A 19,771-nucleotide genomic window follows, 5' to 3' on the forward strand; every position below is an offset into this window, starting at 1 on the left:
TAGTGCTTTCAAGCAGTTAGCAGATGTTGAGGAACAAATTACTGTGCTCCTTGTATGAGTTATGAAGTTAAGCTATGTCAAACTCCTCCCGTGTATCGCAGGGTTAGAAAATATCCCAAGTCCCTGGCTTGGGATTGAAGAGAACATGAAGAAAAGAGCTTCTAGGGCTGAGTTGAGAGTAGACAGGAGGAAGGTGGGGGAGACAGGCTGCAGGGGAATAGGTAAGCAAAAATTTTAAGAAGTGTGAGGCATAGCTTTTATTTATATATCAAACATTTACATGTTTTCATTTTACACAAATTCTAAAAACCACCTGAGTTTAGCCGTAATTCAGCAGCACTACAGTTATTCAATCATTTTATCAGAGCCTCTTCACCCCCAGAGAATTGGAAAAGCAACTTTTACTATCAAATGTAGTTGTACTAAAATGCTTTAATGCAGGAAACAGTGAACACACAGCTGCAAAAAATCATGAAATGAGCATTAGTAGTCTGCGTTTTCAAGTTCTTTTGATGCACATTGCTATTCCCATTCCACCTCCAATACAGAGAGCAGCCACGCCATGCTTTCCATTAATTCGCTCCAGTCCATACAGAAGAGTAACCAGAATACGACAACCTGACATGCCAAGAGGGTGACCAAGGGCTATGGCTCCACCTTGAATGTTGACCTGAAAGTTAATTTAAAAAAATGATCACTTAAGCTTTCATAATCAAGTTATGTCTTGTACAATACTGCAAAAACAATTCACTCTTGGAATTGAATGCCATTATTTCGTATCAAGTAGACCTGATCCCAAGCAGTGCACAAAATGCCCAGTCACTGGATCTGATTGGTTCACATTGACTGACACATGGCACAAACTGGTCCCCTTCAGTGTAAGTAAGATAGGGTGTAATGCTATATGAATGCTTGGAGGGGAAAATGTCAATTTGAAAAACAAATTTATATCTGATAGAAGATGGATGTTTGCTACAGTAAACTTTTACAAGTACCTTTAAAAGGATTTTTTGTACACTGGCTGTTGAAACTTAATTGCTAAAGCTGTAATCAGCTTAGCACAAATTCTTTGCTATAGTTGGAATATAATTGAAGTAATGGAAAGAAGGAAGTAGTCATATTGTCACTAAACCTATTTACCCACTTGAATTGGAAGTGTTTTGTTCCATAATGAGAGAGCATGTGAAATGGAAACAGCAATCGGCAGGGGGTGATTCGCGACCGCGTTGGGATCAGCACCCTGATTTTTGCCTTGTCAGGCCCTGGTTCCGTTCCTGCTCAGCATGGGAATGGAAGCCATTTTGAGGACCAAGTGGAGCAAGAAAAAGCTGCTATGGGGGATGGGCTTCTGCTTCCCCCGTTTTCACCACAGCCTTGTGCACCTGGAGGGGCTTGTTTGGCTAGCGCTGCAGGGGAGGATGACAAAGGGGAGGATTCTGAAGGGTCGTCTTCGTTCACCTCAGATTTTGTGCTTTTAAGGCGCACAGGGCTGGTAAGGTGCAGGGGCACAAGGTAGCTCGCAGAGCAGCTGTGCTAGTAGGGCCAGGGCAAGGTTCCTCTGAGGCCCGAAGGAGGGTTTAGCCACAGAGGGCTGATGGAGCGCCCAAGGAGAAATGTCCGCTTTGTTCCATGGTCTGGCCGAGGGACAGCACATCCTCTTCTTCAGATCAGGAGGACTCTCCGTGCCCGGTTCCTGCTCAAGGTCAGGATGTGTAACCAGATGCCCAGGCTCCTCCATCCAAGCACATGGGATCCCCTCCGGTGGATGGGGATGACCCCAAGATGGTTTGCTTGTTCCGAAAGGATGAACTGGGTCCCCTTATTCCTGTCATCTTAGGCGAACTGGGAATGGATCCCCCTCAGGAGGATTCCAGGTTGGGGATCCGGTGGTGCTGGGACTCTGAGGTCCAGCGCATTCATTCCCGTTCCACTTTTCGGTGTCTGACCTTTTATTTAAGGAGTGGGACACTCCTGATCTGGGGTTAAAGGTGAGCAGGGCCATGGATGTTATACCTGCTCCCAGAGGACATGCTGGATCTTCTCAGGGTGCCTACGGTAGATGCAGCGGTTTCAGCAATGACAAAGTAGACTATTCCAGTGACAGAAGCTGCAGCCTTGAAGGATCTGCAGGGACCGCAAGTTGGAAGTACATCTCAAGAAAATCTTTGTGTCAGCTCTGGGAGTCCAGGCTGCCATCTGCAGCAGCTTTGCACAGTGGGCCAGTCTCCACTGGATCCAGGATTTCCAAGCATCTGTGAAACTTAGATGCCCAGTCACAACAGGTTGGGAAACTGGAGTCTGCGGTGGCCTACAGTGTGGACGCACTGTATGATCTTTTGAGGACCTCAGGAAGGGCAATAGTTTCAGCGGTTTCGGCGCTTTGCCTCCTATGGTTGCGGAATTGGTCGGCAGATGTCTCCTCCAGGTCGCATTTGAGTTCTCTGCCCTTCAAGGGCAGATTGTTGTTCGGACAGCAATTGGAGATATGATCAAGTCACTTGGGGAAAACACAAGCTATCTGAGGACAGGCCCAGGGCGAGAGGCTCTCTTCCTCAGAGCAAGATTTCGGGGGAATCAACATTTTTGCTCCTCCCGATCCACGGGCTCCTCGTTTCGTCAGGGACAAAGCCGTCAAAATACATGGCCCCAGTCCTTTCGAGGCCAGCGGCCCTCCAGATAAGGAGCACCTCAGTCTCATGGGGGCCCCAAGCCCTCACAATGAAGTGCGGCCGGTTCACTCCTCTGTTCCAAAAATTGGGGGCAGGCTGTCCTTATTCCTGGAGGAGTGGACCATGGTAATGTCGGATCAATGGGTCCTCAGCATAATCGAACATGGCTACGCTTTAGATTTTGCACGGCCAATCCGCGATGCTTCATGGTTTCCCTATGTGCGTGCCATCAAAAGAGACTAGCGGTACACGAGACCCTGCTGCGCTTACAAGACATTGGCGCAATAGTTCCAGTTCCAGCTGGAGAACTCAGGCGCGGGCATTACTTGATATATTTCATTGTGCCGAAAAGGAAGGAACATTTTGCCCCATCCTCTATCTGAAACAGGTCAATTGGAAGCTGAAGGTGCCTCATTTTCGGATGGAAACTGTGCTCCGTGATAGCATTCGTCCACAAGGGAGAGAGTTTCTGGCTTTGTTGGACCTGACTGAGGCTTATCTGCACATTCCCATCTGTCCAGATCATCAGAAGTACCTACAGTTCGTGATCCTCTGCCAACATTTCCAGTTTTGTGCACTCCCATTCAGCCTTGCGACAGCACAAAGGTTCTTCACCAAGGTGATGGTGGTGGTAGCAGCAGCCCTGCGGCGCGAGGGAGTATTGGTTCAACCCTACCTGGACGATTGGCTGATTCGTGCAAAGTCTGAGGAATTGTGCAGGGACCCCGCGGTCCAGTGGGTCCTCCGGAGGCTGACTTCCTTAGGTTGGGTGGTAAACCCTGACAAGAGCCATCTGATTCCTTCTCAGTCCTTGGAGTTTCTGGGAGCCAGATTTGATATGGCCTCGGGCAAGGTTTTTTTTTGGGGGGTTTTTTTTTTTTTTTTTTTACAGGAGAGACTTTCCAAGTTTATTTCTCAGGTGGATTTATTCAGTTCCATGCTTCAGCCCACAGCCTAGGATTATTTGCAGGTCCTGGGGTAGATGGCTTCCACTCTCGAGCTCATTCCGTGGGCCTTTGTTCATATGCATCCTCTGCAGTCTGTGTTGCTCTCCCGCTGGAGTCCACTTTCCCAGCAGTTCCAGCTTCAATTACTGCTGACTGACGTGGCGTGTGCCAGTCTACATTGGTAATTGTGTCCAGACAACTTGCATCAAGGAGAGGACTTGGAGATTCCCACGTGAATCGTGGTCACAACTGATGCCAGCCTCTCTGGATGGGGGGCGGTGTATAGGGGAGCAGTGGTGCAGGGCCAATGGACTAAGACTGAATCCTCCTGTCCATCAATTGCTTGGAGACCAGGGCTGTTTGGCTGGCATTGCAGGCCCTTCTTTCCTTAGTGGAAGGGTGGTCGGTGAGGATACTATGCCACAGCGGTAGCTTACATTAATTGTCAAGGAGGAACCAGGAGCTGTCCTGTGGCGACGGAGGCATGGCTGCTGATCGCCTGGGCGGAAGGGCACCTTTACAAGATTGTGGCCTCCCACATCGTCAGGGTCGACAAGGTGCAGGCAGACTCTTAGTCTAAACCAGTTGGATCCAGGGGAGTGGGAACTCTCAGAGGAGGCCTTTCATCTTCTGTGCCAGCGTTGGACCAGGCCATCCATGGACCTCGTGGCAATGTACTGCAATGCCAAGGCTCCTCGTTTTTTTAGTCCGTGACGAGAACTGGGAGCGGAGGGCGTAGATGCTTTGGTTCTGCCCTGGCCAAGCGACGTTCTGTTGTAAGTCTTTCCTCAGTGGCCATTGGTTGGAAAAGTGTTGCACCGAATAGAAGTTCACCCGGGTACAGTGATTCTAGTGGCTTCGGAATGGCCATGGTGTCCGTAGTTTGCAGATCTTCTGACTCTAGCCATCGACTGTCCACTGTGGTTTCCTCTGTCCTCAACTCTACTGTGCCAGGGACTGGTCTATTTTAGCAGGTCGATAACTTCTGCCTTTCAAAAGCCATGCCACTAGACAGAAGCGAAGTTCGAGGGGTTATCACCACGCTCTTACACTCCCGTAAAACCTTTACCTCCAGAGCCTATGTTAGGGTCTGGGGGTGTTTGAGTCCTGGAGTGTGGAACGCAGCATTCGTCCTGACAAGGCCTCAATCCCGGAAGTTCTGGATTTCCTTCAGGCGGGCTTGTCCAAGGGTCTGGCCTTTAATTCCTTAAGAGTTCAAGTAGTGGTGTTAGGTAAGGTGCATGGGGTAGTGCTTGCTTCACATCCCGATGTGGCTAGGTTCCTGAAAGGGGTTAAGCACTTGCTCCCTCCAGTTCGGAATCCATCCTTTCTGGAAACTTAATTTGGTCCTCGGTGCCCTTTGCTCGGCCCCCTTTGAGCCTCTGAAGTGGGCGACCCTGAAGGCTCTCACTTTGAAAATGGTGGTTTTGGTCACTTGTTTCAGCGAGGTGCATTTCAGAGCTCCAGGCATTATCTTGCAGAGAGCCTTTAAGGATTTTGGACATGGGTGTTTCAATGAGCATGGTTCTATCCTTTCTCCCACAGGTGGCTGTTTTCCATTTAAATCAGTCTGTGGAGCTTCCTTCCTTTGTGGGTTTAGATTCCTCTTTGCCAGAGACCAGAGATTTGCATAAGCTTGATGTGAAACGGGTATTGTTACCTGGAGGTCACATGCTTTTCGTCTGGATCATCTTTTTGTCTTATGGAGTGACCCAGAAGGGGTCAGAAGGCTTCCAAGGCAACTATCGCCTGATGGCTGAAGGAGGCTATCGTGTCTGCATACCTTGTACAGGGCGGGTCGATTCTGGTCGGGCTTAAGGCTCATTCTACAAGTTCGCAATCGACTTTGTGGGCAGAATGTCAACAGGTGCTGCTGCACGAGATTTGTAGGGTGGCTACCTGGAAGTCCACTCATACTTTTGTGACTCACTATGGCCTTGACAGCCGGGCACATTGTCTTATTTACTGTTCAGTACCCAAAAACTAAGACTATTTCATGTTACCATTGCTAATGGCAGTGGCTATTCTCTAAGTGAACTTAATAGCAGGTAATGGACTTCTCCTCCAAGAACTTATCCAATCCTTTTTTAAACCCAGCTCCACTAACTGCACTAACCACATCCTCTGGCAACAAATTCCAGAGTTTAATTGTGTGAGTAAAAAAGAACTTTCTCCGATTAGTTTTAAATGTGCCCCATGCTAACTTCATGGAGTGCCCCCTAGTCTTTCTACTATCTGAAAGAGTAAACTGATTCACATCTACCCGTTCTAGACCTCTCATGATTTTAAACATCTCTATCATATCCCACACCTTAGCCATCTCTTCTCCAAGCTGAAAAGTCCTAACCTCTTTAGTGTTTCCTCATAGGGGAGCTGTTCCATTTCCCTTATTTTGGTAGCCCTTCGCTGTACCTTCTCCATCACAATTATATCTTTTTTGATATACAGCGACCAGAATTGAACACAATATTCAAGGTGCGGTCTCACCATGGAGCAATAGAGACATTATGACATTTTCCGTTTTCACCATGCCCTTTTTTTTATTTATTTATTTTTATCATTTAAAGTTTTATTAACAGTGGTATAATCACAAACCAACAAGCATGATAACAAGTGGTTTCACAGAACTGAAATCAGTATACAGAACTCAACAGAATAATAAAGTAAACTATACCCAGAAACTGAGTGCAATAATAATCAGTATATACCAGAAAAATACCACTGTGATTTCCACCTGTGACCCCCCCCCCCTCCCTCCATCTCCATCGGTAAAGCTGAAGAAAAAATTGGTGAAATGTGTGAATACCTCAAACTGCCGCCTAATCGCACCCCAGAAGAGGAATGAAAATAGTCTACAAGAAAGGCCACAGGGTGCATCAGGGAGAATCAAGGGATTGGGCGGATTTCCAGCTTGAATAAGCCTGCCATGTGTCAAATTTATGCATATTTTTATGTCGGAAAGCTGTTATTCTAGACAAATAAATTTTATCTACATGCTGTTGTATCACTGCTTTTGTAGGGACCCGGGTATCCTTCCATGTCCTTGCAATGGCCAGACGGGTGGCCAAAATTACATAGTGAGCCAACCTGTTGCAAGCATCCAACAGACCCACGCACTTGAGCCCAAGTAAGGCCTGAGCTGGACCGAAGACTGGGAAACCCGGCATCATGTCCCCAACCACTGTCGCACAGTCATCCACAAGGACCGTAAAACAGGGCATTCCCACCACATATGTATAAAAGTGCCCACATGCCCGCAATTCCTCCAGCAAAGCTCAGAGACCCGGGGCATAAATTTGTGTAACTGTTGGGAATACATATACCAACGATATAAAACCTTATAAGCATTTTCGATCAGGGAGGTAGCAATAAAACCTCTCCCACAACCTTGTAATATCATCTTCCACTGTAGTGGAGAGATATCCATCCCCAAATCACATTCCCAGGCAAGTTGGTAGTTCGATTTTTTTCCCATCCACCCTTGCCAAAAGTTGATAAATGCCCAACGCCAACTGACTAGAAGTATCAGCTTTTTTACATAATTTTTCAAAAGAGGATGGACCAAGTGCCAAATGTGGACCAATCTGGGTGGGGGTAGCAAAATGCGCGAGCTGCATATAGGGGAAATAAGCTGAATCAGGTAAATTATATTGACGCTGTAGATCGGCAAAGGATTTAATCCCTGTAGGACCCCAAAGGTGATCCCATTCCAGAATTCCCCGCCTCCTCCCACCCTGCCCTTTCTAATAATTCCCAACATTGTTTGCTTTTTTGACTGCGGTAGCACACTGAACCAACGATTTCAATGTGTTATCCTGGCTAAAAGACAGGAAACAGAGTAGGATTAAATGGGCAATTTTCTCAGTAGAAGGGAGTGGACAGTGGAGTGCCTCAGGGATCTGTATTGGGACCCTTACTTTTCAATATATTTATAAATGATCTGGAAAGAAATAAGACAAGTGAGAATCAAATTTGCAGATGACACAAAATTGTTCAGAGTAGTTAAATCACAAGCAGATTGTGATAAATTGCAGGAAGACCTTGTGAGACTGGAAAATTGGGCATCCAACTGGCAGATGAAATTTAATGTGGATAAGGGCAAGGTGATGCATATAGGGAAAAATAACCCATGCTATAATTACACGATGTTGGGTTCCATATTAGGTGCTACAACCCAAGAAAGAGATCTAGGTGTCATAGTGGATAACACATTGAAATCATCGGTACAGTGTGCTGCAGCAGTCAAAAAAGCAAACAATGTTGGGAATTATTAGAAAGGGAATGGTGAATAAAACGGAAAATTTCATAATGCCTCTATCACTCCATGGTGAGACCGCACCTTGAATACTGTGTACAATTCTGGTCACCACATCTCAAAAAAGATATAATTGCGATGGAGAAGGTACAGAGAAGGGCTACCAAAATGATAAAGGGAATGGAACAACTCCCCTATGAGGAAAGATTAAAGAAGTTAGGACTTTTCAGCTTGGAGAAGAGACGACTGAGGGGGGATATGATAGAGGTGTTTAAAATCATGAGAGGTCTAGAACGGGTAGATGTGAATCGGTTATTTACTCTTTCGGATAATAGACTAGGGGGCACTCCATGAAGTTAGCATGGGGCACATTTAAAACTAATCGGAGAAAGTTCTTTTTTACTCAACGCACAATTAAACTCTGGAATTTGTTGCCAGAGGATGTGGTTAGTGCAGTTAGTGGAGCTGGGTTTAAAAAAGGATTGGATAAGTTCTTGGAGGAGAAGTCCATTACCTGCTATTAAGTTCACTTAGAGAATAGCCACTGCCATTAGCAATGGTTACATAGAATAGACTGTTTTTGGGTACTTGCCAGGTTCTTATGGCCTGGATTGGCTACTGTTGGAAACAGGATGCTGGGCTTGTTGGACCCTTGGTCTGACCCAGTATGGCATTTTCTTATGTTCTTATCCACTATGACTCCTAGATCTTTCTTGGGTTGAAGCACCTAATATGGAACCCAATATTGTGTAATTATAGCATGGGTTATTTTTCCCTATATGCATCACCTTGCACTTATCCACATTAAATTTCATCTGCCATTTAGATGCCCAATTTTCCAGTCTCACAAGGTCTTCCTGCAATTTATCACAATCTGCTTGTAAAAGAACTGGATGATATGATCCAGCTTCCTGGCAAGAATAAAGGTTACCGTCTACCGGAAGACAGGTCGTGGTCTAAGGGTTCCTTTTCCTCTCGGTCTAGGTTTCGGAGTAGTAGTAAGTCTTATTCTCCTTGTCCTAGTACCCCTTCATCTTCCTTTCGGTCAGGCAGAGGTTGTCAGCAGACTCTGTCCTTTCGAGGGAGGCGCTTTGGTAGACCTGCTTCTGCCTCGGGCGGGAAGTAGTCTCAATGATGGCCTGCCAGTCCATCCCTTGGTCCCGAAGGTAGGGGGCAGGCTGTCCCTCTTTTACGAGGCATGGACCACCATCACGACAGATCAGTGGGTACTATCAGTGATAAAGCACGGCTACACTTTAGATTTTGCCTGCCCTGCCAATCCGAAGTTTTTCTTCTCACCGTGCGGGTGCACAGACAATCGAGCAGCGGTTCAGCTCACTTTGGTCCGGTTGTCAGAACTGGGGGCTATTGTCCCAGTTCCTGCCACGGAACAACGAAGAGGACACTACTCCATATACTTTGTCTTTCCCAAGAAAGAAGGCACCTTCCGGCCCATTCTCGACATGCAGGAGGTCAATCGCTGCCTGTGAGTTCCACACTTCCGCATGGAAACCCTGAGATCCGTGATCACCTCCATATGGCCGGGGGAGTTCCTGGCCTTGCCGGATCTCACATCGGGAGCCGGAAGGACCATCAGAAATCTCTCAGGTTCTTTGTACTGGGGACCACACTATCAATTCCAAGCGTTACCCTTCGGTCTCGTGACAGCGCCCAGAACTTTCACCAAGATAATGGTGGTAGTGGCGGGTCGGTTGCGATGAGAGGGCCTCTTAGTCCATCTGTATTTGGACAATTGGTTGATCAGAGCAAAATCCGGAGGAGCAGAGTCTGTTGGCGATTCAGAGAGTTCTACAATTGTTGCATTCTCTTAGATGGGTGGTCAATACAACCAAAAGTCACCTCAATCCCTCTCAGTCTCTGGAATTTTTGGGAGCGTTATTCGACATGCGGCAAGGCAAAGTTTTCCTCTCCGTAGACTGCAGTCGCAAATTGAGGCCAGGTCCAGGCTCTTCTGCGGAGGCAGACCCCTACAGTCTGGGACTACCTGCAGTTGATTGGTTCCATGACTTCTACCCTGGAACTGGTCCCAGGTGGGCTTTTGCGCACATGCATCCCTTGCAATCAGCATTACTCTCCCGCTGGAGCCCGGTTTCGGAGCAGTTACCTCTGACGGCCGTGGCGCGTTTCAGTCTGGGTTGGTGGTTGCACTCTGACAATGTCTTCCAGGGGGTATCTATTGTGGCTCCAGCTTGGACAGTGGTCACCACAGATGTGAGCCTCTCTGGGGGGGGGGGGGGGGGGTGGTATGTCTTCAGCAGTCAGTTCAGGGTTGCTGGTCCGCGACAGGCTTGCTGGTCAATCAATCGGTTGGAGACCAGGGCGGTGTCTGGTGCTCCGGGCCTTCCTGCCACTGGTACAAGGGAAGTCTGTCAGGGTCTTGTCCGACAATGTGACTACCGTAGCCTATACCAAGCGGCAGGGGGGGACCCGGAGTCCTCCAGTGGCCATGGAAGCTCAGCTCCTAATGCAGTGGGCGGAAAAGCACCTGCTCAGCATCGCCTGATCTCACATTGTCCACCCCCTACAATGTTCACGTGGACTTTTGAGTCGTCATCAGCTCGACCCTGGAGAATGGGAGCTGGCGGACGATGCCTTCCAGCTCATCTGCGACAGGTGGGGGCAGACCGCCATGGATCTGATGGCGACCTTCCAGAATGCCAAGGCTTCACGTTTCTTCGCCCGCTGCAGGGAACCGGCAGCGGAGGGAGTGGACGCCTTGGCGCTGCCCTGGCCGTCAATCCTTCTGTATGTCTCTTCCCCCTGGCCTCTCTTAGGCAAGGACCTTCGTCACATAGAAAGTCATCCTGCGGAGGTCATCCTAATGGCCCTGACGGCCGTGGTTTGCAGATCTCCTCACCCTGGCAGAGGAGCCCCTCAGTCTCCCAGCGCTACCGAATCTACTTCATCAGGGACCTGTCTGTTTCAATCAGGTAGATCACTTTTGTCTAGCGGCATGGCTTTTGAAAGGCACCGGTTGAAGGGCAAAGGTTATTCTGATACAGTGGTGTCCACTCTTCTACGGTCTCGAAAGGCCTCGACCTAGAGGTCATATATGCGTGTTTGGAAGGTATTTGAGTCATGGTGTGTGTGCTTCTGGCGATTTGGCCTACTCTGGGTTCCATTCTCGATATTCTAGCTTTTCTTCAGGAGGGTTTAGCCAAGGGTCTGTCTTGTAGGTCGTTTCGAGTACAGGGGGCTGCCCTTGGTTGCTTGTGTGGTTCGGTGGATGGGGGGGGGGACTTTGGCTTCCCATCCTGATCTGGTTAGATTCCTGAAGGGGGCAACACATTTACGTACACCCTGTCCTTCCTGGAACTTAAATCTTGTACTCAAGGCAGTGTTGTGCACCCCTGTTCGAACCACTGAAGAGACACCCTGAATGATCTTACGTTTAAGGTCTCTTTTCTGGTAGCCATTACTTCGGCCAGGAAGTTTTCTGAGCTTCAGGCCCTATCCTGTAGGGAACCTTTTTTGCAGATATGAGTCTGGAGTTAGTCTTAGCACAGTTCCTTTTCTCCCCAAGGTCATGTCTTCTTTTCATCTGAATCAGTCTGTGGAGCTTCCAGTGTTTTCTCATCTTGACAGCTCTGATCCTCCCTCCAGGGAATTGAAGAAATTGGATGTGCGTAGGGTACCTTTACGCTATCTCGAGGTCAGTAATTGTTTTCCTGGCTCTGATCATCTTTGTTCTTTGGTAGGGTCCCAAAAAGGGTAGTATGGTATCTAAGACAACCCTTTTGCGGTGGTTGAAGGAAACCATAAATTCTGCGTACCTTTTGAGTGGTCGACCCTTGCCTCTGGGCCTGAAGGCTCACTCCCGTTCGCGCGGCATCATCTGTATGTACAGGACTCCAGGGAGGGCATTTTCAGAGCAGGCCTTTCCGTTTCCCACCCCAAGTAGTGAGGTCTGGTACAGCCCAGGAGTCTGGACTGATCCGGTACGTACAGGGAAAAGAAAATTAGGTATTTAGGGAAAATTAGTCTCTCCCCCCCCCCCCCAAGCGCGCCACCCACACATGTGCATGTTAAAATCTGATGGTCGTGCACATGTCTGTGCACGCATGTTATAAAATCGGCGCGCCTATTATGCACGCACCGGGCACTCCTTTTATCGACCCCTTACTGGGAAACATTCTACATCAGTCTGTCATTTAGCTAGCAGAGGCCATTTAAAAATTCAACACTGCTCGCCATCCGCCTTCGTGATCAGCATAGACACGTAGGCACGCCAACACCCCTGCTGATGAACGACACAGCCAGGCGACCGCATGACGGTAAGCACCGCCCATCCGCGACAGCGATACAATGCAACTGGGGCCATTTAAAAACTCAATGCGGCCCACAGACATCACACTCCTAAGGAGCGAGACAAAGGGGTGTGCCCCTTTGAGCCGCCCCTCAAGCTGCTATCTCCTCTACCAGAACCCCTGAAACCCCTCCTGTCCAACCCCTTCATTTAAAATAACTCCTGAATCTCGCCACGGATCACCCCGACCGCAACATATGCTCGGTGCAACCGGCGCTGACCCGTCAGTGTCCAGAGCCCCGCCAGTCCCAGCGTTACATCTCACAAGCACTCAACAAATCTCGGATCCACGCCCTGTGCCCCTACTCCTCCGAGGTGAGACCCACCCGCCGGCCTCACCCCCCGCACCTCGATGAGCCCTTAAGGACAGACGCAGGCCGCAAGCTACATGCACAGACAATAGCACGCCCAATGAGTGCAACCACACAACCTGACCATTGGAGCGCCCCTAGGACTCTCATCTCAAATACAAACCTAACATCTTAAGATAAACCAAACCCAAAAGAGCGAAGGCAGACAACATGCATCTACTCAAACCAATGATGATCCACGAGACCTCAAAACCTCCGTTAATGAGACAACAAAACCTGATAAATATAACCATCAACGACTCTCAAATAGTTGATATACTTACTTTCATACTAAAATATGCCCAATCCATCACAAAAAAAATCATACTAATCAGAGACATGCCTCAAGATCAAAAACCTGATTTCATTGCGATAACTGAAACATGGCTAAAAAGTACAGACAATTAACAAACCAATTATCCAATAGTGCATACAACATTAATTCCCAGGAAAAACTGTAGAGGCGGCGGAATAAAGCTGATAGTAAAAAAAAAAAAAAAAAAAAAAAAAATCTTACTATGAAACTGATACCTAACTCACTTCCCAAACAATACGAAATAGCCCTATTTGATTCTAATAAGCTCCAAATATGCCTGATATACTGCCACCCCAAACTACTTGAGAATATTTCTCCACTACTCGAGTTCCTCACGTCTACCATCAAATAAAAAAACCTACAAAGTTTTTTTTATACTGGTATTTGTCGAAACATCATATCGGTTTACATGTAACGTGTGACAGAAGGGAAATACATTAAACAGTGTGAATGCTGAACTTGGATGGGTATATAGATGATAGTTAAACTTTGTTAGAGTCAAACGTTGCATATCATAAATAAGGAAATAAGCCATAACATTGCAGATAGTATTACTTGGAGACTTTCATCTACACGCCAATGAAACCCCCCAATCCCACCACACCCAAACCCTGATAGATATCCTAACCGCACTTAACTTCACACAACTAGTAAACAAACCAAACCAACGCACAAAGCAGGACACACAATAGACCTGATATTCACCAACTATAAATTCCTAACAAACCCCACAGTACAATGTACACCTGTCCCATAGTCCGACCACCACCTCAAACTGTAAAACAAAAACTGTATCGCGCATCAACCTGGAACCTAACAAACCATACACCTTCAAATACAGACCCCCATTCCCCCTAGAACCCCTTCAAGAAGAACTTTGAAAACAACTAAAGAAAATAGACCTATCCAGCATAAAACGCCGCCACACTCATGGCAACAAGTTACCTTGGAAATCGCCAATAATCTAAACCCTATAAGAACAAAGATGATGTACAACAAAAGAAATGATAGCCCATGGTTCATAAAAAATTGCCATGCTGGGTGAGATCAAGGGTCCATCAAGCCCAGCATCCTGTTTCCAACAGAGGCCAAACCAGGCCACAAGAACCTGGCAAATACCAATAGAGATCTAAGACGCCAAATCAACACTAAGAAAAAAAGAAAGAATGTCATAAAAACAAATGCCCCTAATGCTAGCCAGATATTGGACTTACCTAGCATACTACAAAAACCTGGTAAATACCAAGAGAGACTTCTACAGTAAAAAAAAAAATCCATAACTACGCAAACAAGCCAAACGCTCTGTTCAACATAGTAAAAAACCTAACCTCAGACAAGAACACTAACACCCACCCAAAAACAAAATCAGTGAAATTACTAAAAGCATAATCAAAGCCCCCATGCAAAACATACAACTAAGCAACAAGAACATAACCCCATGGTCATTTGAAACCATCTCGTCCATCAAAACTGAGAATCTAATCAAAACCCTTAACCCAGCGAGCCACGATCTTGATAGAATACCAACACGAACCCTAAAAAAATTATCCCACACCATCAATCATTAACAAATCACTCGAAGATGATCTTCCAGACACCCTTAAAATGGCAACAATTACTCATTAAAAAAAGAATCTGGACTCCACTGAGCTCAATAACTACCGCCCCATATCAAACTTATCTTTCCTGGCCAAACTAACAGAAAAAGTGGTCCTGAAACAACTGAATGAACATTTAGATCTAAACATTCTGTACCCCACACAACATGGATTCCGGAAACATCACAGCACAGAAAGACTACTTCTCAACTTATCCAACACAATATTAAAGGGTTTCAACAAAGGACAATACATTCTCATACTTCTAGACCTATCCGCAGCCTTCGATACTGTCGACCATCAAACACTTCTCCACAGACTATCTGAAATTGGTCTAACTGGTTCAAGTCTTTCCTTCTAAAGAAATCATTTCAGGTAAACAACAACTCCCTTTCAGATCTAATTCCTCTAGAAACCGGAGTACCACAGGGCTCAGCCCTATCTGCCACTCTGTTCAACATCTACATTCTCCCCTTATGCCAACTACTCTTAAGCCTCATCACTTACTACTTAGACGCAGACGACATTCAACTACTCATCCCCGTAAACTAACACCGTTGAAAATGTTCTCAAACTAGCCGCCACCCATCTCAACACAATGAATCTATGCCTCAACATGGACAAGACCAAATGTATATTACTAGAAAGAAAAAGCCAACTTAAACAACCCAAAGAACTCAATCCAAATAGACACCACCATGATCAAACTAAGTGAAAATGTAAAAGACCTAGGGATTTGGCTAGACCCTGAAGTAAGCTTCAAAAACATATAGCCATGAAAACCAAAGAAGGATTCTACAAGCTCTCAAAAAACTAAAACAATTTCTAAACCAACCTGACTTCAGAACCATTCTTCAATCCCTAATATTCACAACCTTTGACTACTGCAACTCACTACTAATAGGACTACACTCAAATCAGCCACACGCCCTGTTACAACTACTACAGAAGGCCACAGCGAGAATACTCAATCACAAAAGATTGGAACACATCACCCCAGTGCTAAAGGAACTCCATTGGCTACCCATAGAGAAACACATAGAATACAAATTACTTTCCATAATACACAAAAACAAAGAACAATGAAAACGAATGCCTAAATACTTTATTCCAAAAACATATCCCACAACACAACACCAGATCAGTTAATAAGGCTCTACTTGCCATCCCATCAATCACAACTACTAGCCTCACAACAATTACAGAAAAAGCAGCTTCAATAGCCAGTCCTCACTATGGAACTCTCTACCTGAAAACCTAAGGGTACAAAACGACACGAAACTATTCAAAGAACAACTTAAAACATGGCTATTTCAACAAACTTAGAAAGAGGGCATCCGTTAGTAAATTCCTCACCAATTATACACATCAAGAATCCTTTTTCATCAAATGACTTGGAAAATCAATTTTAACAATCTCAAAACACTAATCACTAGACTTCGTACATGTCAGTAATGTTAAGTGTGACCATGCTACCATTAGCAAAGTTAAATGTATCTGTTAATTCACAATATTGTTATGTCTTCAATGTAATAGTTGTTATATCTAAACTGGAGTGAAGGCTTGTACCAAACTTTGGTATAGAAAAACATACAAACAAACAATAAATAAATTTGGTCTTTCTGCTGTCGTTACTATGTTATGTTACAGGAAACATCAGTATTCTCCATGCTCCTCTGGTGTTTGCATTTTGAGTGCTTCATCTCTCTGGAAAAGTCTTTCCTATACAGTTTCCTTACAAAACAAACTGTCAAACCCCCCTCAATTTATTTTGTCTATTTCTTTTACATTCTATTTTGTGAAGCACAGTAGGTAGTGGTGAGGAACGTGCCACTTAACGGAAGGTATTAGTAAAGTGAATTGTTTTCTCCTTGTGTATTTTAATTTTCCTGCTGCATTTTGATAGCAGTCTGGATACTAGATAGTAGGAGAAAAAAAAACCATGCTTTTCCACACCGCGTCAGCTGCACACCCTTTCCTTATAGATCCCAGCTTGCATGGGGCTTTATTTTCCTGACTAGTGCAGTTGGTGTCGCCCAATAGGAGAATTTTAACAAATTCCTGCTGCCACCAAAAATGTTTAGCCAATTTGTGCAGACAGTGCCTCTGGAAAAGCCATTTCTTTTTATGTTAATGGTTATTTAGTAACTGAGCCACTGCTACCAAATCCCCAGGTGACGTACAAAGTAAAACATCATGTGCTGAAAATATAGTGACTTATCTTTTAGTGCCAACAGGAACTTGAGATATCCTCTGCTAACTGCATGAGAGACACTGATCATAAACTAAGGAAAACGGCACGAGCCTTCAAGCATCATGTAATGGAAAAGTGCAGCGCTTATTGTTTAAGTGAGATTTTGAAACTTCACAGGACTTGAAGAAGAGCATCATAAGGGAAGAGACACCCCATGCGGTGAGATGTTCAGAGCGCTGCCGGGTCACCACTGCTGAATGAATGCAAACATACCAGATCAGATTGCTTTGAGGACGTCCTCTTACCTTCTCTGGGTTTAATCCTAGATCTTTAATCACTGCCACAGACTGAGCTGCAAAAGCTTCATTAATTTCAAACAGATCAACATCATCCAAGGTCCATCCTGCTTTTTCAACCTGAGTGACAGAAAGCACAATTATTTGAGATGAAAGTTAGTTTATAGCCACAGGTTAGGAAGATCTGTTAGACAAGAATGATTTGATTTTTTTGTAAATTCACTGAAGCCAAAAGATCTGAGCTTTAAAGATCAATTACAGCAAAAGGGAGAACCTTTTTGCTCAGATTTTATTTTTTTTATGCTTTTATTTTACCCCACTTTGGAAGGTTTCCAATGATTTTACTTTTAATTATGTACATTTTATTTGACCTGATATTACTGTTATACGCTAGTCTTTATTTTTAGAAGAATGCTACTATCCCTTGAATGTTATTGTTCCTATGATGATATTTATTTATTTTTACAAATTTAGGCCATATCTTATTTTCTATAAATAAATATAGTTTTCATATTTATGAGGATTATAAATGCATTGTAATAATGATTGTTGTTGTATTACATTGTGAACCGTTACGATGGCTCGTCCTAGTGAGGGTATATAAAACTAAATAAATAAACCTATCTGAAGCCAGGCTGCAATCTGGTCTCAAAACAACAACATGTTCTGAAACTAACAAAGAATGCAGTTTGCTCCAGGACCCTATGCAGCAGCTGTACAGACAACTCTTCCATTTTTGTGATTTAATATTTATTTTTCATGGACAAGCAGAAAAGTCAGTCACTCTTGTGGGTGATATCAGAAGTGCATAGCGGTGAAGCAAAATGTTTGTGCTCTGAGCACACGAGGTTCCCTCAAGAAATACATGGGTTTCACTTTAAGCTGTCTTTTTTTCCTATCCCTTTCTCTTTCCTTGCCTTATGCCCTATACACTGAGAACTTTCTTTTCTGTGACAACTCCTTCCCCCACCCGATAAGAGGCCACAGGATATGTGGTGTGCTTCTATCGACATAAAAACGTCCATCAAATAAGGTGCACCTGTATCTGCTGGGTACAGAGGACAATCTCAAATCACAGCATGTTATTAGATGTCTAGGACCACCAGACCATCCTGAAGTACTGCTGTCCAAGGCACCAGGCCCTAACCTCTCTCTCTCCTCCTCAGAGTTTTGTCCTGCCTTGATTTCAGCTCAAACACATCCACTTTCCTCAGACCACCCTCCAGGAGGTGCAGTCTAGCAAAGGTGTGAAGGCCTCACACCTTACAGTCTTGCAATCCTAGCCAGCCCTTTGGGGCTGAGGAGGGAGGTCAATCCCAGCATTCTCAATGCCCAGTGAATCGTCGCAGGCCATTCAATTATGAGCAATCAAAAAAGCAAACAGAATGTTAGGAATTATTAGGAAGGGAATGGTTAATAAAACAGAAAATGTCATAATGCCTCTGTATCGCTCCATGGTGAGACCACACCTTGAATACTGTGTACAATTCTGGTCGCCGCATCTCAAAAAAGATATAGTTGCGATGGAGAAGGTACAGAGAAGGGCAACCAAAATGATAAAGGGGATGGAACAGCTCCTCTATGAGGAAAGGCTGAAGAGGTTAGGGCTGTTCAGCTTGGACAAGAGACAGCTGAGAGGGGGATATGATAGAGGTCTTGAACGAGTAGATGGGACTCTGTTATTTACACTTTCGAATAGAAGGACTAGGGAGCATTCCATGAAGTTAGCAAGTAACACATTTAAGACTAATCTGAGAAAATTCTCACACAATGCACAATAAAGCTCTGGAATTTGTTGCCAGAGGATTTGATTAGTGCAGTTAGTGTAGCTGGGTTCAAAACGTCACACTGTGATGATGCCTTCCTTGCCAGTGCTCACCAGCACTTTGTGGTGCAGAACTGACGAGGAGACTGAGACCTTGATGAGATGATGGAAGAACCCCGGCATGGCTGAGAACTGCACAGCAGGGAGAATGCTATCTGCCATCGCACGAGGCTCTTGGAATGGATGCTTTGCCGTACTCCACTGTCACAGTAACTCCCAGTGGATTGAATAGACACAGTGATGACAGCATCCTCAGTACCACTGGGGCTCAGAGTATGACATGGTAGTGGGTGGCATTCCATAGCGTCACCCCCTCCAGTACCTGATAATGCTCCAAGAGGCTGGACACAGCTCTTGAAAAACTGTGCCAGGAATGGCTCACCGCTGTTTCCCTCATGGAACGACAGCAGCGAAGCCTATGGCAACAGACTGTGCGCATGGTGCTCTACAGTCATGTCCTGTGGCATCCGATCGCATCCACGCCCACAGTGGTGACAATGCCTGTGGTGCCTACAGCACTTTCAAGCTCACCAACGATGGATCACATCAAGGGCACCAGATGACACTGCACCCAGGGCTTAGATGGCGTTTGACCAAACCTTGATCAGATCAATGGTATCTAGTGCCATCCCCAGCGCCACAGGTGCCCATGGACCTCAACAGCCCGGTGGCCCCCGATAAGAGACCCCGGTGCCTTAAGGCATCGATGGACTGGCAGTTCTAAGGATACCAGAAGGTGCCTAAAGGCAGAGTTGCTGCAGCCCCAACATGGCTTCATGAGTTTAAGGACCTGATTTACTAAGGTTTTTTCTTTCCACATAAATGCAGAAAGGGAGAAAAGCTTTAGTAACTCAAGACCTTAGAGTCCCAACCATTGGTCCCTGGACTGGCACCAGTCCCTGGCAGTCATTGCAGGAAGAAACAGACCAACTAGAGTCACCCACTGGGGCACCCCCCAATATCTGGCTCCCATCTGGTCACCTGCAGCCTCTTC

The 19,771-nt window shown here is 45.7% G+C and overlaps 1 protein-coding gene across 1 annotated transcript in view; it reads right to left on the minus strand.

The window, feature by feature from the left end:
- Positions 1-242: 242 nt before the first annotated feature.
- ACAT2 (acetyl-CoA acetyltransferase 2) overlaps positions 243-19,771 on the minus strand; it is a 66,274-nt gene continuing 46,745 nt past the window's right edge. The window contains exons 8-9 of the mRNA XM_029596698.1: positions 16,962-17,072; positions 243-670 (exon numbers count right to left, since the gene is read on the minus strand). Coding sequence (XP_029452558.1) covers positions 500-670; positions 16,962-17,072 — 282 coding nt within the window. The 3' untranslated portion in view covers positions 243-499. The remainder of the gene's footprint in view (positions 671-16,961; positions 17,073-19,771) is intronic.

The sequence above is a fragment of the Rhinatrema bivittatum genome, chromosome 3 (genome assembly GCF_901001135.1).
Source record: "Rhinatrema bivittatum chromosome 3, aRhiBiv1.1, whole genome shotgun sequence".
NCBI lineage: Eukaryota > Metazoa > Chordata > Amphibia > Gymnophiona > Rhinatrematidae > Rhinatrema > Rhinatrema bivittatum.